Source organism: Anolis carolinensis, chromosome 4 (genome assembly GCF_035594765.1).
Source record: "Anolis carolinensis isolate JA03-04 chromosome 4, rAnoCar3.1.pri, whole genome shotgun sequence".
Lineage (NCBI taxonomy): Eukaryota > Metazoa > Chordata > Lepidosauria > Squamata > Dactyloidae > Anolis > Anolis carolinensis.
In genome coordinates this window covers 178,148,644-178,174,685 of record NC_085844.1, presented here as the reverse complement: position 1 = coordinate 178,174,685, position 26,042 = coordinate 178,148,644, and the positions used below count along the sequence as shown (strand labels likewise).

Here is a 26,042-nt window from a genome sequence, read left to right as displayed (position 1 = left end):
CATAAGCCACATTTTGTCCATCTCAGTTTTACAAGCACATAATTTAGGCAAATATGCCACTTACTTTTGGCCAACTAAAAATATGGTCAGAGTCCATAGAGTTGCATGATAAGATACCGTAATGTATGATTTAGATTTTAAAAATAAAATGAACCCATATCTAACCTGCCTTTCAGAGTTCTGAATTAAAAAACGTTAAAATGTGTGTGCATCTGGACCCCTTGTTTTCAAAATGCAACAAAAATATTCAATTATATGCCACCATGAATTTTAATTTTACAAGCATCATAATTAAAATTTCTATTGAGAGTGAGGAGGAATTAAAGCCATTTTCATTGTGAATGAATCAGGTGGAAACAAGTTCCAAAAATGTATATACGAGATAACCTACACTCAAGATGATTCTACAATAAATTGGTAAATCGTGTACTAACGAGACACAAGATTTAAATGGCTGAATAATGTGTTTAGTGAATTATTGTCAATCAATGTCTCTACAGTGAGGATAACAATAATCTTGAATGGCAACACACCTATTATTCCAAATTCCTAACTAAATACTTCATTACTTGTAAATGTCAGTCTCAGTTTACAGAGTAACAGATAAACGCCTCACTACTGTATACGAGGCGTGTGTCTACTTTTGTACATCTGAAACACTGACAGATTTGAAAAATGTTAGACTTCCTCTTGCTCATTTTGGTAAGTAATGAGTAAGGATAAGAACAGTGTCAAAGCTGCTTTGTGGAAGAAGCAATGAAGGCTGGTTTTCCCAGCTTTAATTTTCAGGAGAGAAAAAATGGCAACTTTTTTTTTACAATGTAGCTGAAATTTATAACGAAAACAGAGGAAGAATTTTATATACACAGAGACAATATAATAAATAAAATAAAAGTAAAATAAAGATCTTGAATTTATAAATTAACATCCCTTCTTTCAGAATGGTTTCATAATTTTAATTATATTTCTTTAAAGCAGAATGTTTTCATGCTGGAATACTTATGTATAAGTTCTGCCTTATTAAAGACATAATGCTGGTAAAATACTTTAACATTTACTGTTTGATAAAAAAAAATTAAAAATGTTTTCTAATTGCAAAGAAGTATTGTTATAGGTTGCAGATAATAGTCCTGTAACCAGACACTAAACTCACCAAGTATAGAAGTTATATTCTGTGATTCTCAAATCAGCCTAAAAGAGAAACTAGTTGCCAGAACAGGCACTTCACTTCTCTGCTTTAAGAATTTGATCAATATAGGTGACTTCAGTGATCAACTTTCTTCATAAAAACCTTCAATTACTCATAATGTGACCAATTCATAAAATTGCTATTTAGCAAAAGAATTATTAGTATTGTAACACATTTAAATATAATAATCAATTTCATTAAGTAACATAAAATTAGGTCTACAGTATACCAGAATCACACATCACCTACAGTAGAGCACACTGAACTTCTGAGATCAGAACAAATTTGAAGCAACTAGCATTAAAAAAAGACAACTTGGAGCAACAACTTGCAAACAGGCAATACAACTGTGCCACTTTGCAAGTTACAGTATAAGTGTAATATTTTAAGAACACCTTTCAGTACAGTACTTGCAAAATAATTTTTTTACACTTTTAAATAAGGCAAACTGTTTGGACCCAAGGACTCCCAGAAGTCCATGGTTTTATACCAAGCAGGAGGAAAGTTAGGGAAAGCTCTCCTTATGGCTGCTTTTTTTCTAATTCACTGTATGAACATATCCCATGCCTTTCCTTCTTGGTGCACTTATGCTGGAGACAGTGGTGGCGGCAGCAGTGAAAAAAACCCAAAAGAAACCAGAGCAGCTGCAACAATAAACCAAAGAATATGGCAAAAGGAAGTCACAACTAGCTGGTTTAGGAAATGGTTTGTATTAGACAATTTTTCATACCACGTTTCCAACTTCTGTCATTAATTCAGTTATATAATGAAATGACGCCATTTCATCACACACAAGATCAACTTCCCAAAATGTACCCTCTCTCCCTGAGCATTTGGTAACTTTATATATGTAGTTGGCACTGAGCCAGAGCCAGTGCAGAGATAGCACCCATAAGCTTTATTAAACACAATTATCTGGAGAAGGCTTTATTATAAATTCATTAGGTGTCTGAAGTGGTACCCAGTTCTCACCTCATCCTTTATGTCTTCCTGCTGCTGAGCACTGAAGATCTCCATTGCAGCCATCAGCCTCATCATTAGCTCATCCACTGTTGTGTTACCTAGCAACAAAGAAAGATGGCTGAACTTCATATTATTAAAGTTATTTTTAAAAAACAAAACCAGAAAAACATTTTAGAAATAATCCAAAAGTAATAACTAGTAGGCTGGGGTTTTTTATACAACATAATAATCAAAGGCATTTAGATTTTTATTCTTATTATTGTGTTATTGGTGCATTTTAAAGAAAGGTTTCTCCTTATTCAAGCAAGTATAAATGCAATCTAAATGGATTTTTTTTCCTAGACAGCTTAGTGATGATTTCTCCCTTGTCTTCGTATATGTGAAAACATCTAAGTTAAGATGCCAAAAAGAAAACTACAAAAAACAGAGAGGGGAATATTGTATATACTAGTGTATAAGCCCTTTTTAGGGCTGAAAAAGCCCCCCTTGGCTTATACTCGAGGGTCCTGGCTGGCTTATATTCGGGTCAGCTTATACACGAGTATATACAGTAATCAGAGTTGGACAGTCTTATCTTAAATTACAGTTTATATAAATATTCAAAAACATTTAACATACTAATGCCTCAAGTAATATAATTTTATTGGTATCAATTTTTATTTTTGAAATTTACCAGTAGCTGCTGCATTTCCTACCCTTGTCTTATACTCGAATCAATATGTTTTCACATTTTTGGTGCTAAAATTAGGTGCTTCGGCTTATATTCAGGTAGACTTATACTCAAGTTTATAGGGCAATTATTTTATTTCATGTAGCTAGTGAATTCTATCCATCTTTTAAAATTACATCCAAACTACTCTGTAAAGACCAGCGGAGCCTTATAGAAAATTGGTTTTTTAGATTTACTATCCAAAATATTTTTAACAAGGTAACTAAATTCCTAAAGACTTCCTAAAGTCAAAGAATTATATATATATAATTTTCAACACAGTTTTCTCCAACCTGGGGAGAGCGCACATGAGCTGCCTCTATCAGCTCCAGTTCCATGCGGGGACATGAGGGAAGCCTCCCACAAGGATAGTAAAAATATCAAAGCATCTGGGCATCCCCTGGGCATCCCCCACACACCAGAAGTGACTTGCAGTTTCTCAAGTCACTCCTGACACAAAAAAGCACAGAAAAAGACTTAATGAGAACTAAAGTGGAAGAAGAGAAAATAAAAATAAAAAGAGGGAGAAGGATGAAAAGAAAACAAGGAGTAGAAAGAAACAAATAGCTCTAGGATGGAAGGAGGACTAAGTTTTCTTATCTTTGCAAAACTGGATACTTCTATATGATAATACATCAGAATATTCTACCTCTGATTATATTTAACATGGAGACTTTCTCCTAGTGCGTATAATCATATCATTAGGCAAGGTTCAAATTTGGGAAATTATAAATTAACGGATTTCAATGCCTTAAACATCTTTCCTCTCATAAGAAACTTGGCAACTTAAAGGCAAATGTCCTAATTCTATGACAAATATTAAAATGGGGCACAATAATTGGGTCACTAGCATTTTTATCCTAAGCATGATTAATCTGGAGAAAATCTTTTTTAAACTCATTGAAATTTTGATCAAAACATGCTCCAGACTTTGCTGTGTCAATTTCAGATATGAAGCTTTTAAACAAGGTTCTTATTACCTGAGCAATGCAGTTTTGCTAATATCAGGAGGAGAAGCAATCCCCCATTTTTGTTCCAGACTGAATACATACATAGCAGAACACACAAATCCTACCTTGTATGACATTCAGCACCTCATTTGACGATCGCTTTCCCATAATAATCAAGAAGAGTGGAAATTGATCAGTCTTCTGAGTTCGAATAGTTTGAGCTACAACACTACCGAAGTGTCTCGTACACATTGTTAGAAACCTGCAGAAAATACACATTTAGAAGAGAATAAAGATTTTGTAAGCTACTTCCATTTCATTAGAGAAAGTCTTGGCTGTTAAAATTTAACTACACTTCCAGGCCTCTAAAGTATTCTGCACCCATGTGAATATCATTCACTTTTCCCCATGATTATCACGAACTCTTTGACGATATATATCAGGGTTTTTTTTTGGCTAAAGTTATCACATTCTATCCTGAAACAACCTGAAAAACAATGGATGTACAGATGCAAAGCATCTCTTTTTCTAAAGAGAAAAGGTGAATAAAATAAGCAGTTGCCTTCAGAACCAAAATAAAGAATGAAGCAAACCCAAGGCACTGTACAATTCAGAACTTTCTCTTCTACAATTTAGTCATGTTCTCTAGAACAGCTCACGTTGCTGTGGCAAAACTGCAAATGACTCTGGAATAACATGGCAGTCAATTACTAATATTTGAATGTGATTTTCCTGTTTATTGGCAAGGGGTTGGACTGGGTGGCCCATGAGATCTTTTCCAACTCTATGATTCTGATTCTATTCTATATCACAGCAGGTTATGTTTTCCCCTGGGCAATTCAAAATGCATAGAATTCTCAAAGTATAAAAGGTTTATTAGTACTGACCAACTGGAGACCTGGGAGATCAGGGTTCAAATCCCTGCTTGGTCATGGAAACCCAATGAAAGACCTAGGGAGAAAGCAATGGCACGTCCCCTCTGAGCAGATCTTGCCAAGGAATTGCATGATAGGTTTGTCTTAGTGTTTCTGTAGGCAAAAATGACTTGAAGGCTCAACAATAGTACCTAGAGTAAATATCCCACCAACCACGAGTGCATGAGAGCATGGCTGACTTAAACTACTTTAGAGGAGAATATGTTACAAACAAAAAGTCTGACATACCTCCCCAAGAATGGAGTGCATATATTAAAGCATAGGATATGTTCTTGTACGACTGCAACTCCCTTATGATTACTTTACTCTCTTATTTTTTTTCTTTCTTTTATATAATATTGAATTTGTGGGGATTACCATGATTTTACCTTTCTGTGGAGGTGGGTCCAAAGTTACATAATGCATATAATAGGGATATGGAATGTGAGAAGCATGCATCAGGGATGTTAAAAATTGTGAAACAAGAAACTGAATGTAAAATTGTTATAGTTGAGCCTTATGGCTCCGATACTGGGAGACGTGGTTGTAAGACTCCTCGGGAGTCAGATACTCTCGAGGAGCGAGAAAGGAAGCGGCTGCGGGACTTATTTGCAGAACCATCTGACGAGGATTCCTTTGAGGGTTTTACTGAGAGAATGGAGGAAGAGATGGTTAGCTCAGAGGAGGATGACATGGAATGGACTCGTGTGAGGGAGGATTTGGGTGCCACTGGCAATGATAGTATGGAAGGCGATTGGGGACCTTCAGGATTAGACCCGTGGACAAGCTGGAGGGATGGGACGGGATCCACAGCTGGGGATGCTGTGGGGCGTAGTCAAAGGTGTTTCAGTTCTGATGAGGAAAGTGATGAGGAAACGCCTGGAATTAGGGTAACAGCTGATAGTGATGAGGAGCTGTAAACTGGCATAAAATGGGGTTTGGAAGCAATGGCTAATTGCGTTGGGCAAGGTAATCTGGACGAACGCTTGGGCTCTGTGTGGGAAATTCCTGAAGACGGGTGTGATTCGTTTGCTGACTACGTAAGTTACCAAGGACACTGGGCATAGACGGCGGGAGGAACTGTGTGGGCTTTTGTTGTGCAACCTGTGCTTAATCTTAATAGCTTGGACCTCCGTCGTCTTCTTGACGGACGCCATCTGTTTATTCTGGACTGACTGACTGACTGACTGACTACGGCCTCGGACTCTCCTTCCTGTGATTATCGTTGGACCTGGTGAACTACAAACGTCTGTACCTGCCTTACGACCTTCGGACCGGATTGGAACTTCGCTGACCGCTTCTGCCCTTGAATGCTGCGTTTGTATCTGGAAATTGCTTGCTGTGTGGAGGAGTAACCTCTTAGTTACTCAAACATAGCTTTTGGCAGCAGAGAAGCATCTGCTGCCAGTTTTTTGTATTCCTTTGAACCTTTTGTTCACCAGCTTTTGTTTGTTTTAGTCCCAGGCTGAAGTAAGCTTTTTTGGTTTAACCCGGATTAAACTCCGGTTTAATCCGGTTTATCTTTTGAACGTTTTCCTTGTGTCTTTTTACTTTTAAGGCCAATGTTTGCCTAGCCCTTGTCTTTTACGGGCATTTTTGGTTCTGTAACTCCAATAAACTTTGTTATATCTTATCTTGTGGCGTTCTGTCCTTGACAGATTGCCCAACGCCCATAAAAAAGTTTTTTCTTAGTAGTTAATTGCGTCAAGAAGACGATGGAGGAGCTCAAAGCTCGCTTTGATCAGTTGCAGGCTGCTTTTTACGCTGCACAAGCAGCACAGCCAGCCAAAGGACATGTTATGACTCCCGAACGTTTCGACGGGTCTCAGAACAAACTGCCTACCTTTTTGGCAGATTAGTGTACAAGCTTTTCCTACGGACACTAGCAAGGTGGCATTTATTTTGAGTTTATTGACTGGTCCCGCAGGACAATGGGCCACTAATTTGATTTTGGGAAATGACCCAGTCAAGGACAATTTAAGTGATTTCAAAAAATTATTAACTGACACTTTTGGGGATCCCCTCCGTACGGAGAATGCTAGCTGGGCTCTTTATCGGTTGAAACAGGGAAAGGGGACTGTTTTGGATTATTTAAATAAGTTTAACTCGTATCGACATCAATTAGACTGGGGGGAGAATGCATTTATGCTTTTGTTTATTGCGGGTTTAAATGACTACCTCCAGGATGAATTGGCACGTTTAGAGCCGGCAGAAAGTTGGGATGCCTTAATAGCTAAAGTGTTGCGTTTGGACGCCCGGTTCGAATCTCGTAAACAGTCTAGAGCTATGTCTGCGCCACCTGTGTTTGAGCCTAAGGCACTTGTGACAAAGGGGGACGAACCTATGGAACTCGGGGTGTTTAAAAAACTATCTATAGCAGAAAAAAACCGTAGGAGACAACTGGGGTTGTGTTTGTATTGTGGGAATGCTGGGCATTTTGCCAGAACTTGTAATGTAAAACCTTCCCAGCTTTCGGGAAAAGGCCAGCCCTAGTGCGACGTGAGTCCAACGCATTAGGGCTTTTAAAGCAGTCAACTGAGGGGAAGAAACATGTCTTTGTACCCATTTCTTTATCTGTTGGGGGAAAAGAACTTGCTTCTACTTTGGCACTGCTGGACTCAGGGGCTACGGTCTCATATGTGGATGTTGGGTTTGCAAGGAAGCATGGACTTCCTGTAGTGCGTAAAGCATGCGATGTATGGGTGGAAGGGGCGGATGGGAGATTATTGGAGACTGGGGTGGTTAATCATGAGACCTCAGAGATAACGTGGGAGGTACAAGGAGTAACGGGAAAGTTTGTTTGGGATATTACACGATTACCAAGGTATGACGTGATCCTGGGAATGGATTGGTTAACCTTAGTAAATCCTCAAGTGGACTGGATAACGCGTACTATAGCTTTTAAGAGGCAGGAATGTTTTGCTCTAAACCCTTCTCAGCTTGATATGGAGGGAGTGCCTGGTGAATATGGGGAATTTCAAGACGTATTTTGTAAGAAAGAAGCAGATAAGTTACCGCCTCATAGACCATACGATTGTGCCATTAGACTAGTGGACGGTGCAAAATTGCCAGCAGGAAGGTTGTACGCCTTAACAGTACCAGAAAGGCAAGCCTTGAGAGAATTTCTTGACGAAAACCTAGCTAAGGGGTTTATTCGCCCATCTAGCTCTACAACTGCTGCACCTGTGTTCTTTGTAGCTAAAAAGACAGGAGAACTCAGGTTGGTTTGTGATTACCGGGTTCTTAACAAGCACACCATTAGAGATAGGTACCCGCTACCTCTGATTTCGGAATTACTATCGAGGGTGCAAGGGGCTAAGATCTTTACCAAGCTTGACCTGCGGGGGGCGTATAACTTGATTAGAATACGGGAAGGTGATGAATGGAAGACGGCATTTAACACGTGTTTCGGATGCCACGAGTTCCGTGTAATGCCTTTCGAACTTTGCAATGCGCCTGCGGTCTTCCAAAGGTTCATAAACGATGTATTTAGAGACTTAATTGATCAATTTGTGGTGGTTTATTTGGACGATATATTAATTTTCTCTAAGGATGAAAAAGAACACCGACAGCATGTTAAGCAGGTACTACACCGCCTACGGGCTAATGGGCTTTTCGCTAAGGCTTCTAAATGTGTTTTTCATGTACCTGAAGTTGAGTTCCTGGGACATGTAGTTTCCGGAAAGGAACTCAAAATGGATCCGCATAAAGTTGACGCAGTCAACTCATGGCAAGAACTTAAGACTAAGAAAGATGTGCAGCGGTTCTTAGGCTTCGCTAACTACTACCGGGAGTTTATCCCAAACTTTGCCAAACTCACGGTACCTTTAACGCAACTCTTGCGTAAGAAACAACCGTTTGTGTGGGGACGGGAGGCTCACGATGCGTTCTTACAGTTAAAGTCTAGCTTCCAGGCAGACAATATACTAATACATCCGGATGTGGACAAGCCGTTCATAGTAGAAGCAGACGCTTCTAGCTATGCGTTGGGGGCTGTATTATCTCAAAGGGATTCATCAGGGACTTTGCGTCCCTGTGGATTTTACTCTCGGCAACTAACACCGTTTGAACAAAATTATACCATATGGGAGAAGGAATTACTGGCTATCAAGGTGGCGTTTGAGGTGTGGCGGCACTGGTTAGAGGGCGCACGGCATCAAATTGTGGTCAGATCTGACCACAAGAATTTGGAACATTTGCAAACGGCCAAGAAATTAAATCAACGCCAGATTCGATGGGCTTTGTTTTTCTCTAGGTTTAATTTTAAAGTTCAGTTTGTGGAAGGGAAGGCAAATTTGCGGGCAGATGCATTGTCTCGCAAACCCAAGTTTAAGACCAGTGAGCAGGTAGTGTGCCAGACAATTTTGCCTACTGCCTCTTTATGTGTAGTGGAAAATGAGATGGGATTACATGCTCAAATCCTAGAGGCTCAGAAGGAAGATAACTGGACTCAAGAGCAACTCATGCTATTGTCAGTAGGGAACCGTACAATGTTGCCTCATTTACAAGATCAGGATGGCGTACTGGTACGCAATGGACAGGTTTATGTACCAGTGGGGGCACTCAGGTTGGAGGTCATTAGAGCACATCATGACGAACCCATGGCTGGGCATTTTGGCAGATTTAAGACCGTACAGCTCATTACCAGAAACTACTGGTGGCCAAAGATGCGACAAGACATTCTTCGCTTCTGTGATAGCTGCGCTGTTTGCCAGCAGAGTAAGACGCCTGTTGGGCGCCCTAGAGGTTTACTATCTTCCTTGCCTGTCCCTGAGAGACCATGGCAAATTATTTCCATGGATTTCATTTCTGATTTGCCTAAGTCTGGGGGTTATACATGTATTTGGGTGGTGGTGGATTTATTTTCTAAAATGGCTCATTTTATACCATGTTTGACAATCCCAGCGGCTCCTACATTGGCGTTATTGTTTACCAAACACATTTACCGTTTACATGGCGCTCCTGAGGTGATTATTTCTGACAGAGCTCCACAATTTGTGTCGCGTTTCTGGAGACACTTCCATGAGTGTTTAGGAACTAAATTGAATGTCTCCTCAGCTTTTCATCCGCAGACGGATGGTCAATCTGAAAGAGTTAATGGGTTGTTGGAGCAATATTTACATTGTTTCTGTTTAAACCAACCAACTGCTTGGGTAAAATGGCTATCGGTGGCTGAGTTCGCCTATAACAACGCCGTGCATACGTCTAGTCAGCATACCCCATTTGAGCTGACTTATGGTTTCCATCCACGGGGAGGTGTGGCGCCGTCAACCAATGTGGTTTCCTCTGACCCGGTGTACCGTTCTTCTGAAATGGCTGCTTTGCATGATGTTGCTTGTCGTTTACTATTAGAAGCTAAGGCAGCGCAAAAGACTCAAGCTGACCGTCATAGAAAGCAGGGGAAGAGTTGGAAGAGGGGGATTTGGTATGGTTGTCCTCTAAGTACATTAAACAGGCTGGGGGAAAGTTTGCGCCACGGTATTTGGGACCTTTTCCTATTGTTAAAAAGATTTCTTCAGTAGCATTTCGTTTGCGTTTGCCCTCTACTTTTAAGATCCATCCTGTTTTTCACCGTTCTTTGTTAAAATTAGATACCTCTGGACGTCGTGGTGCTGTAGCTGAAGACATCACTGCCGTCTCTCCGCCTTTGGAGGAGGAGGCCTTTGTGAGAGGGGATAGTGTTATGGTTGAGCCTTATGGCTCCGATACTGGGAGACGTGGTCGTAAGACTCCTCGGGAGTCAGATACTCTCGAGGAGCGAGAAAGGAAGCGGCTGCGGGACTTATTTGCAGAACCATCTGACGAGGATTCCTTTGAGGGTTTTACTGAGAGAATGGAGGAAGAGATGGTTAGCTCAGAGGAGGATGACATGGAATGGACTCGTGTGAGGGAGGATTTGGGTGCCACTGGCAATGATAGTATGGAAGGCGATTGGGGACCTTCAGGATTAGACCCGTGGACAAGCTGGAGGGATGGGACGGGATCCACAGCTGGGGATGCTGTGGGGCGTAGTCAAAGGTGTTTCAGTTCTGATGAGGAAAGTGATGAGGAAACGCCTGGAATTAGGGTAACAGCTGATAGTGATGAGGAGCTGTAAACTGGCATAAAATGGGGTTTGGAAGCAATGGCTAATTGCGTTGGGCAAGGTAATCTGGACGAACGCTTGGGCTCTGTGTGGGAAATTCCTGAAGACGGGTGTGATTCGTTTGCTGACTACGTAAGTTACCAAGGACACTGGGCATAGACGGCGGGAGGAACTGTGTGGGCTTTTGTTGTGCAACCTGTGCTTAATCTTAATAGCTTGGACCTCCGTCGTCTTCTTGACGGACGCCATCTGTTTATTCTGGACTGACTGACTGACTGACTGACTACGGCCTCGGACTCTCCTTCCTGTGATTATCGTTGGACCTGGTGAACTACAAACGTCTGTACCTGCCTTACGACCTTCGGACCGGATTGGAACTTCGCTGACCGCTTCTGCCCTTGAATGCTGCGTTTGTATCTGGAAATTGCTTGCTGTGTGGAGGAGTAACCTCTTAGTTACTCAAACATAGCTTTTGGCAGCAGAGAAGCATCTGCTGCCAGTTTTTTGTATTCCTTTGAACCTTTTGTTCACCAGCTTTTGTTTGTTTTAGTCCCAGGCTGAAGTAAGCTTTTTTGGTTTAACCCGGATTAAACTCCGGTTTAATCCGGTTTATCTTTTGAACGTTTTCCTTGTGTCTTTTTACTTTTAAGGCCAATGTTTGCCTAGCCCTTGTCTTTTACGGGCATTTTTGGTTCTGTAACTCCAATAAACTTTGTTATATCTTATCTTGTGGCGTTCTGTCCTTGACAAAAATACCACAATACCTGGCATTGTAACACCATTACATATAGTCATATATAAACCGTGTTTTTACTTCCGTAACACAGATAGAAGAGAAAGAAATTTAAAAATTCTGTTCTGATATCCAAAACAAATCATGTTGATAATTACAGGTGACTGGAATTTTAGAAGTAAGAAACAGAGCAGAACCAAACTTGTATGAGAATTCGGCCTAGAATCAAGAACTGAAATCAGGAGAATGAGTTGTTCAATTTTATAAGGCCAACGATTCGTTCATTGCAGACATGTTATTCAGGCAATTGCGTAGAGACTAGTATGTGTAGGAAATCTTGGACGTCCAACACAGAAAACTGGTGGTAATCAAAATACATAACTGGATGTAGAGAACAGAGAAACTGCTGTAGTTACAGTATGTAAGAAGTTGGGAGGGTCATTTATTTGTCATTTTAATTTTGTCATTCCTCATTTTACTTTTACACTCAAAACTGAACTGAACTCCAGGCTACTGCTTGGAGTGTTAGTGTCAAAGACAGAACGCCACCAGATAAAGTTCAACACAGTTTATTAAAGTTACAGAGCTAAAAAGTGCCCGTATGAAACAAAGGACTAAGCAAACACTTGCCTTCAGTGTAAAAGATACACAAAAAAGACTCCGCTGATACTAAAAGCGGTTCAAAAGATAAACCGGATTAAACAGGAGTTTAATCCGGGTTAAACAGAAAATGCTTACTTCAGCCTGGCAATTTAAACAAACAAAAGTTGATAAACAAGGATTCAAAGAAACATAAATAGCTGGCAGCAGATTCCTCTCTGCTACTTGAAAGCTGTAAAGGAGTAACTAAGGTTGTTACTCCTCCGTGCAACAAACGGAATCCGGATCCAGGTACTTCAATCAGGGTAGCAACGGTCAGCAGGGTCCCAGTCCGGTCCGAGGTCGAAAGCCAGGTACAGATGTCTTTGGTTCACCAATTCCACCGAAAGCCACAGAAGGAGTAGTCCGAGGTCGTAGTCAGTCAGTCAGTCCAGCGTCAATCCAGAATAGGCAATTAATGTCTGTCAAGAAGACGACGGAGGTCCAAGGTATTCAGCAAACGAAACACACCCGTCTTCAGGAAATTCCCAACAAGAGCCCAAGCGTTCGTCCAGATTACCTTGCCCAACGCAATTAGCCCTGGATTCAAGACCCCATTTTATGCCAGTTTACAACTCCTCATCGCTATCAGCTGTTCCCCTAATTCCAGGTGCCTCATCATCATCATCCTCATCAGAGCTAAAACATCTTTGACTACGCCCCACAGCATCCCCAGCTGTGGATCCCGTTCCATCCCTCCAACTCGTCCACGGGTCCGATCCTGCAACTCGCCAGTCGCTTCCCATGCTATCATTACCAGGAACACCCAAATCCTCCCTCACACGAGTCCATTCCATGTCATCATCTTCTGAGCTAACCACCTCCATTCCCTCGGTAAAACCCTCAAAGGAATCTTCGTCTGTTGGTTCTGCAAATAAGTCCCGCAGCCGTTTCCTCTCTCGCTCCTCAAGAGAATCTGACTCTCGAGGAGTCTTACGACCACGTCTCCCAGTATTGGAGCCATAAAGCTCAACCATAACAGTTAGTTCCACTATATTGAATGGGTAAACTGATTCTGAAATTAAGCAACTGGAATTTTACTGTATGTCACCATTTAATTTTTTCTTCCATAGGAGATTCCCTACCACTCAGGGAATACAAGAACATATTCCTCTATGAACCGGAATAAGAGCAGGAATAATGGATTGAGCCCTTTATTCAACCGCTGTAACTTAAGAGAGGTCACGGGGATGGGGGTGGGTGGGGGGGGGGTGGAGGGGAGTTCAGAGTTTGAAACTTATGGAACACGTGTGCCACTTCATACTTGGAGGTAATATTTTAGAATATTTCTCAGTAAGTCAATTAGCAGTAATTTTAACAATCAAGGAAATGTGCTCTAGAGTTATTCTTTTTGGATGTACTCCTCCTCATCCTCATCCCTTGCTACTTAACAGTGCAGCCTAAAAACAATAATTCTAAGCTTTTGACCAAAAAAAGCTTTCATCCATTAGCATACTGAAGTCTGGCATTAGTATTCTTAACACGATCCAGAATAAATGAAAAAACTGATAAAGCTTTTCTCTTCCATTAGAGGACTGTTTGAAATTAGCATTTCTTTCAAGAGAAAAGGGTAGCTTATGATATGTTTTCAGATCTGATGGTAAAAAGTAAATGTCATAATAATAATGAATTATGAAAGACCAAATGCAAATATAGAATGCTTTAATAAGATCCAATTTAATAAAGTCTGTAAAAATAATGGACTTTTAATAACACAGGTCACAAAAGGCAAAACAGTGGAAATTCTGAGGACTAGCCACTGGTACAGGCTTATTAATTCTTAATTATGTTCATGAAAGGCAACTTAAACCGTGTGTTTTCTTATGCCTTATGATAATATTTCAGGTAACAAGTGATCTGAAATGTATGCACTGTCTGATGAGCAAAGTCTTGTTGTCTCATGCATTAGAAGGTAAATCTATTTGAAAAGACAAACTGCATTAAAATGTCACAGGCTGAGAAGTAGTTGATATCAAAATCCAAAACAGAATCACGACACTTAGTTTTTGCCATAATAGTAAAAACAATCTCAACATCTATACTTCAGAAACCTGGCATAAAAAATACAACAAAACCATGATGCCAAAAGTAGGCTTCCTTTTGACAGCTGTAAAAGTTTGAAAACAAATTAGAGCCAACTCTGAGTTTCACTGGCCTCATTTCAGCAGAATATATATAACCTCAAGAATGAAGTTATTAACTTTTCCTTAATCAGACACGGTTCGTAACAAATATTTCAGAGTAGTGGCAATGGATAAAAAAGATTAGAATGCATTAGTTGCCCTCTAATGCAGACTGAAAATCAGAGGGATGCAACAGAAGGACTCCCTGATAATGCAAGAGTGTGTTTGGCATTATACTATTCAGCCAAAGTTGGAATTGGGCAAGCTCTATGCCTGGGCTAGCAGGTCTAGCATGGATGGGTTATGTCCTTGGCCTGTTCCTTGAACAAAGTCATGGAAGAAGACATGATGGTCAATCCAGATACTCCAAACCTGTTGGTAGAGAAATTATACCCCCCCCCCCCCAGATGCAGCATGAATACACATGAAGTCTAAATTAACTACTCAGTCATGATGTGATTTATATTCAAAAAGCATTTTAAAATCTATAGACAATTGTTGCCTTACCAGTTCCAGAATAGGTTAAAAAAAACCAAAATATCCCACAGAAGGTGAGAGATAGTAACTGTCCTTCAGATGCTGACCTAGTTTAAAAGAAACTGAAGAGATGCTGCAGTGTTTCTCCAAAGCGAAAAAGAACACTTGTTGAATATTAAATATATAACTCCTCTAATTATTTAACATTATTAATTTTATACTGTGCAAAGTCAATACGAGTCTCATTAAAATGTTAATTTAAGAATAACATTTTATATATTAATATTTAAATGTAGAACTAGAAGATATGTTGTATTTAAACAGAATAACTATGCATGACAGTTTCACCAGTCTGCATTTTATCCACTTAACCTTGACTTTCTTTACAGATTACTGCTTATTTTTTCAGACTTTACACCATTTTTTTCTACATGTCTCTGCACACAATGACTTTTTTATTGGGACAAACAAATACAGCAGTAAAGTAGTTGTCTTTGCGCAAGGAAATGTGTCTGAATATTTTAACATTTCTTAGAATTTATTGCCAAAGTCTCTCTTCACCAATTAATTTGTGCCAAACTTAATGGATTAGTCATCAGTTGTGCTAGAGAAATAGGCAGTCGGGGAACTCCAGATAGGCTGGATTACAACTCCCATCAGCCCTAGCTGGGCTGGAAACTGTGTCCAAAACATCTGGTAGAAATGGATCTATGTTATACAAGGTTACCAACACATATTGCATCCATCCATCAGAAAGTAACCAATCATGGGTTTTCATATATGTTACTGTAATGCACAGAAGTAATAAAAAATCTTTCTCTTAGTAGGTTATTCATGTGATGGTGATGTGGCAGTGAAGATCCATGTTTAAAGTCATTACCCACTGCATCAGTATAACAAATGGATAATGTATTAATAGTAACATGCAACACTGGAACTTAAGCACAAAATAAAAATTTAAGCATAACTTGAATCCACCTAAATGTGAAACCCTATTAAATGATGCTGGAAAATGGCTTGGAGTTTCAACAACTGAACTGGTCTCAGGAAGAGCATTGAAGAGTATGGGAATCCTATTCCCTGTACTGAGTAGTTCTATAAAGTCAAATAGATGAGAGCAGCAAATGCAGCAAACCTTATATACAGTAATTGATTTGAGGGAACAAAAGGGGGGTGTCACATAATTTTGAGTTACAATTTTTTAAAAATCTTCTATTGATCTCAGAGAAGTATTTACTGGAGTGGGGATCTGCACCAAGTCTACTGACTAGAACACTACATTTTCCCCAACTATTTGCTTGGCTGGACATTGGAGGGAAGCTGGCAGAAAGTTGAAAACAGACTGCCCTTTTAAAAAACATTTACAATTATTTTAGATTTCAAAGCCATATGTTAAACTAGACTGAGTCTCCTTTATCCAAAATGCTTGGGACCAAAAGCGTTTTGGATTTTTTAAAATTTTGGAATACCTGTATTTGCATATAAATACGCAATGAAAATACCCTGGAGAAAGGATCCAATCTAAACATGAAAATCATTTATGTTTCATATATACCTTATTATACACAATGCCTAAAATTAATTTTATACAATATTTTAAACAATTTTGAATTAATCCATATTTGTGTACATTGAACCATCAGAAAACTGATGTGTCACTATCAGTCATTCATCAGGACGACTTTGGAGGATTTCGGAATTCTGGATAAGAGATGCTCAACCTGCACTAGAATCTCCTTTGGTGGGATGAGGGACAAGAGCCAGTCTGAGATGATCTGGTAGTCTTTCTTAGACAGGTTAGACTCTGAATGTGTTACAATAATCACTGATACCATGGCCATAGTAACTGGAGATTATGGGGTTGCAGTCTAGCACATTCAAAGGCCAAAAAATGGAGAAGGCTGCAGTAAAAGTACAGTACTGTTATGCTGTCCTCTCTAGAAATATAGTGCTTATTGCCACTCCTGATTCAGTTTTATGACTTTAACAATATCATAGTTGTTTTCCCTGCATTGTTTTCTCTACCATCTTTGCCTGAAGAAGATGCCAGTAAGCTTTGAAAGTCAGTGCAACATTTTGTCTTGTGTCTTCTGATTGATTTAATAAAGGGATCATCAATGCACAGTATGGATTTTAAGTTTGTTCAATCCATTTTTGGACTTAAAGTTCTCTATCTTATCCATAAGCAGGAAAAGCCTATCCTGAAGAGAGGAAGCTGGCATCATACTCGTACATGAAGACTTGATTTTCAAGGACAAGGGAAAGTAATCTAAATTGGCTTATTTTGGCATGTTTATTTGCTACACCTAAAACTCTCTCCACATCATGCAACATTGAATCTTTCTGGGAAGATCATTGTGTCAAAATTGCAACCTTTCACCTCAATGGAGAAAGTCAGAATGTATTTAAGGAACGAGTGTTGCAATGGAGATATGAAATATTATAGCTTTTTAAAGCAGCTAGTGTCCCAGTTGATCTTCAACCTCCTATTTTCAGGAAAAATGTGGTGGAAAAATGGGAACTGAGGTTTTGGCCTGCATGAACAAACTCTCACTGTAACAACCAAAACTACAAAACACACACTTGAAAACTCATGACTTCAACAGAATTACTTTTGTTCCTGCTGCATGGTTTTATTCTATTGTTTTTGCCTGATGAAGATGTCACTGAGCAAGCTGCAAACCTAGTGTGATGATCTTCTGTACTTTCTACTTGCCCTAATAAAAATGTGCATTCTGGATTTTGTTTTTGCTTAATAGTGAACATGGTTACTTACGCATTGTTCATGGTTAAAGAAACTACATATTAACATCTTGCAATTTAAAAATATTCCCACAACTATGCTATATAATACGAGAAATTTTGATACCAAAACAAGAGATATTGCTGATGCACCTGTGAGCTTATAGAATGGTAAATGGAATTGTGCCCAGTTGCCTTCATTCTTTTTTCCTCAAAAGGTCAGCATCAGGCAACCACTCTTCTGCATCAAAGCTTTTCCACAAAAAGCACCACAGGATCCCATTCTTTTGTACCTTCTGCTCTACAGATCTGAACAACCGAAGGACTTGATATTGAAGGCATGCATGCTGCACTGCTATCAATAAAGTCATAGTGCACAGTTCTACAAGAGAATTTTCACACTTTATAATTTCACATCAATCCCAGGGCATCTTCTCCACAGGTAGCAGTTGATTGATTTAATGATGTATGTTTTCCAATGGACATTGGGTAAAATGCAGAGAAAACATTATAGCTGCATACAAAGAAAGCATAGCTCCTTTTTCACAATCTGGTAAATTCTGAAATAGATAAATTAGCGTTTGGTACCTTCTCAAAGTAGCATAGCACCAGCTTGTTCTGGAGCTGTTGCACTGGTGAAGGTATGAACTGAGGAATAGGTTATTTATCTATAAAGTTATCAAATAGAGCTCTGTCCATTTAACTGGTTGAACTAGGAGTCCCTTTGGGACTATTAGATTACTAGAGATGTAGGCAATATCAATCCATTATTTCTAATGAGTGACGAAATTAAGGTTTTCTAACTCACGGAAGAGTGTTTGAAGGACATCATAGAATCATAGAATAGTAGAGTTGGAAGAGACCTCATGGGCCATCCAGTCCAACCCCCTGCTAAGAAGCAGGAAATCGCATTTAAAGCACCCCCGACAGATGGCCATCCAGCCTCTGCTTAAAAGCCTCCAAAGAAGGAGCCTCCACCACAGTCTGGGGGAGAGAGTTCCACTGTCGAACAGCTCTCACAGTGAGGAAGTTCTTCCTGATGTTCAGGTGGAATCTACTTTCCTGTAGTTTGAAGCCATTGTTCCGTGTCCTAGTCTGCAGGGCAGCAGAAAACAAGCTTGCTCCCTCCTCCCTATGACTTCCCTTCACGTATTTGTACATGGCTATCATGTCTCCTCTCAGCCTTCTCTTCTGCAGGCTAAACATGCCCAGCTCTTTAAGCCGCTCCTCATAGGGCTTGTTCTCCAGACCCTTAATCATTTTAGTTGCCCTCCTCTGGACGCTTTCCAGCTTGTCAACATCTCCCTTCAACTGCGGTGCCCAGAATTGGACGCAGTATTCTAGGTGTGGTCTGACCAAGGCAGAATAGAGGGGGAGCAGGACTTCCCTGGATCTAGACGCTATTCCCCTATTGATGCAGGCAAGAATCCCATTGGCTTTTTTAGCTGCTGCATCACATTGTTGGCGCATGTTTAACTTGTTGTCCACGAGGACTCCAAGGTCTTTTTCGCACACACTGCTGTCAAGCCAGGCGTCCCCCATTCTGTATCTTTGATTTCCATTTTTTCTGCCAAAGTGAAGTATCTTGCATTTGTCCCTGTTGAACTTCATTTTGTTAGTTTCGGCCCATCTCTCTAGTCTGTCAAGATCGTTTTGAATTCTGCTCCTGTCTTCTGGAGTGTTAGCTATCCCTCCCAGTTTTGTGTCGTCTGCAAACTTGATGATCGTGCCTTCTAACCCTTCGTCTAAGTCGTTAATAAAGATGTTGAACAGAACCGGGCCCAGGACGGAGTCCTGCGGCACTCCACTTGTCACTTCTTTCCATGATGAAGACGACGCATTGGTGAGCACCCTTTGGGTTCGTTCGCTTAGCCAATTACAGATCCACCTAACCGTAGTTTTGTCTAGCCCACATTTAACTAGTTTGTTTGCCAGAAGGTCGTGGGGGACTTTGTCGAAGGCCTTACTGAAATCCAGGTACGCTACATCCACAGCATTCCCTGTATCGACCCAACTCGCAACTCTATCGAAAAAAGAGATCAGATTAGTCTGGCATGACTTGTTTTTGGTAAATCCGTGTTGACTATTAGCAATGACCGCATTTGTTTCTAAGTGTTTGCAGACCACTTCCTTAATGATCCTTTCCAGAATCCTGCCTGGTATCGATGTGAGGCTGACCGGACGGTAATTGCTTGGGTCGTTCTTTTTTCCCTTCTTGAAGATAGGGACCACATTCGCCCTTCTCCAATCTGCTGGGACTTCTCCCGTTCTCCAAGAACTCTCGAAGATAATTGCCAGTGGTTCTGAAATAACTTCCGCTAGTTCCTTCAATACTCTTGGATGTAGCTGATCTGGCCCTGGGGACTTGAATTCGTTTAGAGAAGCCAGGTGTTCCTGGACAACTTGTTTCCCTATTTGGGGTTGGATTTCCCCCAATCCTTCGTCCATTCCATGTTGCTGAGGTTGAAGATGGCTTTCTTTTTGTGAGAAGATCGAGGCAAAGAAGGTATTAAGCAGTTCTGCCTTTTCCCTATCCCCTGTCGCCATCACCCCATCTTCTCCTTGCAGAGGCCCTATCGCTTCCTTTTTCTTCCTTTTTCTACCAACGTAAGCAAAAAAGCCTTTTTTGTTGTTTGTTATGTCCCTGGCAAGCCTGAGCTCATTTTGCGCTTTAGCCTTGCGAACCTTTTCCCTACAGGTGTTGGCTCTATGTTTGAATTCTTCTTTGGTGATTTCTCCCCCTTTCCACTTCTTGTGCATGTCACTTTTGAGCTTTAGCTCAGTTAGAAGTTCTTTGGACATCCATTCTGGCTTCTGTGCACTTGTCTTATTTTTCTTCTTTGTTGGCACTGTTTGCATTTGCGCCTTGAGTATTTCACTTTTGAAAAACTCCCATCCATCCTTAACTCCCTTTTTTAATATTGGCGTCCATGGAATGCCGCTCAGTAATTCCTTCATTTTTTGGAAGTCAGCTCTCTTAAAGTCCAGAATGCGTGTTTGACTTCTCTTAGTTTCAGCATTCCTTTGTATGGCAAACTGCAGGAGCACATGGTCACTTGCCCCTAAGGATCCAACCACTTCAACTGTATTGATCAGGTCTTCCACATTTGTTAAGATTAGATCAAGAGTTGCTGATCCTCTTGTTGCCTCTTCTACCTTCTGGACTATAAAATTGTCTGCAAGGCAAGTGAGGAATTTGTTGGACTTTGTACTCTTGGCTGAGTTTGTTTTCCAGCAGATATCGGGATAATTGAAATCGCCCATGACTACTATATCTCTTCTTTGTGCCTGTTTGGTCAGCTGTTGACAGAAGGCTTCATCAAGTCCTTCATCCTGACTCGGAGGTCTGTAGTAGACACCCACAACAAGATCTTTTTGAGTCCTGGTTCCCTTGATTCTTATCCAGATGCTTTCAAGCTGGTTTCCCGGATTACAGTCTTGCATTTCTTCTGCAACGTAACTGTTTTTGACATATAAAGCTACTCCCCCTCCTCTCCCCTTTGTTCTATTTCTGTGAAAGAGGTTATAGCCAACAATGGTTAAATTCCAGTGATGGGAGTCATCCCACCAGGTTTCAGTGATGCCTATGACATCGTATGTGTGGTGCTGTGCTAAGAGTTGGAGTTCATCTTGCTTATTTCCCATGCTCTGAGCATTAGTGTAAAGACATGTAAGCCCCTGTGACCTCCCCTTGAGCTGTTTATTTGGGATTATTGTGCTCTCTGTACTTGGTCCTTGCTGTATTTGTGCAGCCCTCCGTTTAGCCTTTTGGCGGTTCCCTGTGGTCGTGGGTTGTTCCCCTCCCCCAGTGGATCTAGTTTAAAGTGCGCCTGATGAGGTTTGTGAGTCTGTGTGCAAAAATATGTTTTCCTACTTGTGTGAGATGCACCCCATCACTTGCCAGTAGTCCATCCTCTTGGAAGAGTAGACCATGGTCAAGGAAGCCAAAATGCTCCTCTTGACACCATTTTCTGAGCCAGTTATTGACCTGTACTATTTTTCCGGTCCTTGTAGAGCCATGTCCTACAACGGGGAGGAGGGATGAAAAGATCACATGTACATTATACAGTTTTAGCTTTGTTCCCAGAGCTCGAAAATCATTTGTGATCTTTTGAAAAGTATGGTACCTACATGAATCAACATAAGGTGGGGAGGGTGATGGGGCTTTAGGAGCCTGCTGAGCCTCTGAGTGATATGGTGTATTTTTGCCCCGGGAGGCAGCATGTTTCTCGAGCCATCCCATCCGGTCTGGAAATGATGGCTTCCGTTCCTCTAAGGAGGGAGTCACCTACTACCAAGACCTGTTTCCTTTGAGGATTGACAGGGTCCCTTTTGTGCAAGACAGTGTGTATGTCCCCTGAAGAGTGTTCCTGTTGAAGTGAATCATGTAGGTGTAAAGTGTTGTCCTCCTCCTCAACATCCCCAGTGCATTCATCAATGACAATCCATTGAGATACATCCGAGAGCCCATTACTCTCCCAAGGATGTTCCTGTTGCTCCTGGTCTACGATTGGGGATGGAGCATTTGCATGATTACATAAGTGTGAATGTGGTGATGCACTGTTCCCGTCAGGGCTATCCCCTGCGCATTGATCAAGGGTGGCCCACTGAGTGGTATCTAAGTAACTGTGGTCCTCCACAAGATGTGTTTCCTGACTGTATGTTAGTGGTGTAAGAATTTCAAATCTGTTGTGTAAATCCAGCTGAGCAGAGGAGTTCAGCGGAGGCTGCCTGGTCCTGTGTCTCCTATGGGTGACCTCCTTCCAAGCCTGAGGGTTGTCTACCTTTGAGTTGATCTCCCCATAAGGTTCCTGATCATGGTCATGGTGGTGTTGGTGTGATGCAGGCTGCAGATCTACAGCAGCGTGTTGTGCAGTGTCCAAGAAGAGCTCAAGTGCCTGAATGTCCTTAAGGGTCTTAATACGGTGCTCGAGCTGTTGGATCCTCTGCTCCATCAGAGTCATCTGTTTGCATTTGGAGCAGATGTAGTTGACTAGTTTTTGTGTGAAAAAGCGGAACATGCCACAGCTGGTGAATGTGATGGGAATGTTTTGCTTTTGTTGCATCTCTTGGTGAGTGTGGTGGCCAAGTGGGATCTTTGTACAGTTAAGTAATATGCACGCACTTTATGTGCAGAGTGCCCCAAACCACCTCTTTGTGTATTTGTTTATGTTGTTTTGTTTCCTGTATGTACTGCAAAGGATAGTTAGTAAAGATCAATGCTGTCTATAGGACCTGGTTCTCTCTAGGTAGAGCTCAATAAACTATGTAATGTACTTTCAAGTCCCTGACACCCTTTCTAAGTGTGGACAAAAAGGAAATAATAACTTCTATTCTCTTTTGCAAACAGAACTGATTTTGGGAAGGGAAATTATCTTTTGGGGTTTTTTTTCAATGGCTGTGGTGTCTGGATTGGAATGAACGAGGTATATGCCTCCTTTCATGAGGTGAGAAACTGAAATTAAATCCTTGGGAAAATTCCTGTCCTCTTTATAGCTCAAAAAACGGAGAGTGCCCCCTTCATATAACTAGCTGACATTTGACTGGTTAGAAGTACAGGCAGCAGCAGTCACCATAGGTGCCCCAGGCTTTTATGCCAGTAGCAACTCTCTTCTGGAGGAATTGGATTTGGCCTTAGTTACTCATGAGCTAATAATCTTCAGATTAGATTAGTGCAATGTACATCCTATTCTGAAGATGGGTTTGAAACATTAATAGAGTCTGAATATTAATATTACTTTTGGACCAGTTGCACTGGGGATTAGTGCATTTCCAGTTCCAACCTAAGTGTTGTTAAACTGTAAAGCCACCAACAGTTTGAGATTGAGGTAGTTTACCTTAATCTGTTTTACCAGGACTGTAATTCAACACCTGTGTTGGAAGACTTGCTTGTGTGCCCACTGCTAAAATTGATAAGTTCACAGGCATGAGACATTAAGACTTCTCAGCATCAACTCTACATGTACAGAATTATTCTCTGGGTTGACATTCAGTTGGTCCCTTCCATACAAGCTTTTAAGACAATCTTAAAAACAAATCCTTTCATTCCTGCATGTCCTTAGCAAAATAACTATATGTGAGATCTAAAAGAGTTTTCTCACCCTTCTAATTGTACACTTACACAATTTGTCTAAAGTATCACTGTGCCATTTATTTTGTTTATGTCACTATATGAGGGTCTGGCCCTAAAAAGGGATTCATCAATAGTTGGAACTGAGGAAATAATTAATAAAATGCATTTCTTTGTGGAATATCCTATGCTCTTATATATATAGGCCATCTATTACAGCATAGCCCTTCCATGATAACTTATAAAATTAAAATGCAGAATGAAAGAAAGGCTCTCTAGGAAATTTGAAAAACGCTTATTTGCCAGTAAAAGCTTTCAAGGAAGTCAATATGCCTTTAGAATATTCTTAGTTTTAGCTCATGTCTTTCATTTATCTGAAAGCTGAGTCCAAACTATCACAATTTAACTATAAAAAGCTTACAATATTGGACCTTGGGACAGACATCACTGAGAAAAGATGGAGTTGTTTGTTAACTACTGTCAAGCTGACCACAATCTGTGGCGACCCCATGAAGGAGAGAACTTCAAATTACTCATCATTAACTTTAGTGTCCTAGGCTTCCAACACTTTATGTGCTTTTAATTCATAACTCAAAACATGTAGCAAGCTATCATCTTCAAGTGTGTACATTTTGTTTAGTAGATACATTGAGCATTACAAACAATTCATCCATTATTTCAATACATGCGACGCGAAGAGACAATCACCTTTCATCCCTTCCTTTCCTTTTTTCATTCGTTTCATTGCTATTAGGAAACCATTCACAACTGCAACCCTGAACAATGTTATGCACTAATTATGACTAGATGACAAAGAGATGTGAACAATTACTGAGCCTGTTTTGAAATCCTATACTAATAAAGTCATTAGATGCTGCCCTTGCCATGATCCTTTTAAAAGCTTCTGAAGTTACAAGAACACACAGCATTGTTTGTAAGGACAATTGATGCTGGCAGAATGCAAACCTTGAGTTTAACCATGCTGCAAATTGATCTTGACATTCTGTGAAGACCAACACTAAAATCAAAAGCAAAGGAGAAAAGGAGAAAATAAGTGGGTGGGATATAATAAAAAAAACAGGAGGGTTTCCTCCTCACCTTCTCCTCGCTGCCTCTTCTACAAAACAAGCCATAGACCGACAAACTTGCCTGGCATTTGTGAATCTATATTTTAAAAACATTAATTAGACTCCTGACCTGGGCAACTTTTGTATTCTCAATTGAAAATATGCTAGAGGTTAAAAAAATTGAAATTATTTTTCTGACAAATGTCTAAGAGAAAGAAGGCTAAAAAAGGACTACAACCTAGAGAGGAAATAGATCCACTCAAGTATTTTACAAAATCCCTCTTCTGAACATTTCCATTCTATGAAAGACAACCATCTCGTTTGCTTACAACATCTAATATCCATCCACATATCTTTTTACATTCTTTCCCAATTATTTATTGATTTCTATCAATTTGCTTCTGATTCCATGTTAAATGTCAATGATGTTTGTTTTATTATGAATGTATTTGATTTTGTTTATTGTGGAATTTTGGGCTTGGCCCCATGTTAGCCGCCCCGAGTTCCTGTGGGGAGATGGAGGCGAGGTATAAAAATAAAGTTATTATTATTATATTAAGTGAGACTCAAACCAGCTATTGTATTTTCTTTATTTTCTGTATCTGGGGTATAAACTACTTTAATAGATCATGGATTTATCTTTAGCTGTCTCCAGCTTTCTCTGTTACATTAACAACATTCAAAAGCACACATGCCAGACCAAAAGGCATCAATGTTCATGCAGAACATACAGAGGCAACAGATTGACTCAACAGGTCTCCATCCAGCGATATATCAGGAAGCTAATAAAAAGAGTAAATAATGTGTGAAACTGGTTATTTGGTCATGGAAGGTAATTAAGAAATATGTTTGCCCAATTTGTTTCACAATTCCACTTCACAAATCACTTGAACATTAGGACTAACAAGCACCTGTCAAAGAAGAGAATACTTAGAATATTGTACCCTAAGGCTTAGGGTTCAAGAGTTAAACATAGCTTTAAATGCCTGATTGATGGGTTTGATCTTAAATTGCTGGTTAAAACTGCAAGTGTATGAAGGTCTGAAAGAGTTTTTAAATAGCTGCCATTATTTAGAATATATTTTATTTAACTTGATGGGATGTATTTTTGTTGCTCCTGTATTCTGAATGCAGAAAAAGTAATAATCAAAAGATTTAATTACGCTTTGTTTTGCTGTTCTTCATCATAATATGTCTTTCTGATACAATGGGGCATGAAGAACCCATTATATTTTAAAGACATATTTGTTCTTTCAATCTACTTCATCCACCTCCATCACAATGAGAGGAAGAGATAGTTTCAGGTTTGGGTCTGATGCCACTTCTTGCACAAAAAGGTGACAAAAATTATGACAAAAAGTTGAAGAGAGTGGAGATATAC

At 40.2% G+C, this 26,042-nt stretch overlaps 1 protein-coding gene across 1 annotated transcript in view; it reads right to left on the bottom strand.

Annotated features, from left to right (window-relative positions):
• Positions 1-26,042, bottom strand: part of faf1 (Fas associated factor 1) — a 234,135-nt gene that overhangs the window by 47,292 nt on the left and 160,801 nt on the right. The window contains exons 14-15 of the mRNA XM_062978316.1: positions 3,937-4,073; positions 2,162-2,250 (exon numbers count right to left, since the gene is read on the bottom strand). Of these exons, the coding sequence (XP_062834386.1) occupies positions 2,162-2,250; positions 3,937-4,073 (226 nt within the window). The remainder of the gene's footprint in view (positions 1-2,161; positions 2,251-3,936; positions 4,074-26,042) is intronic.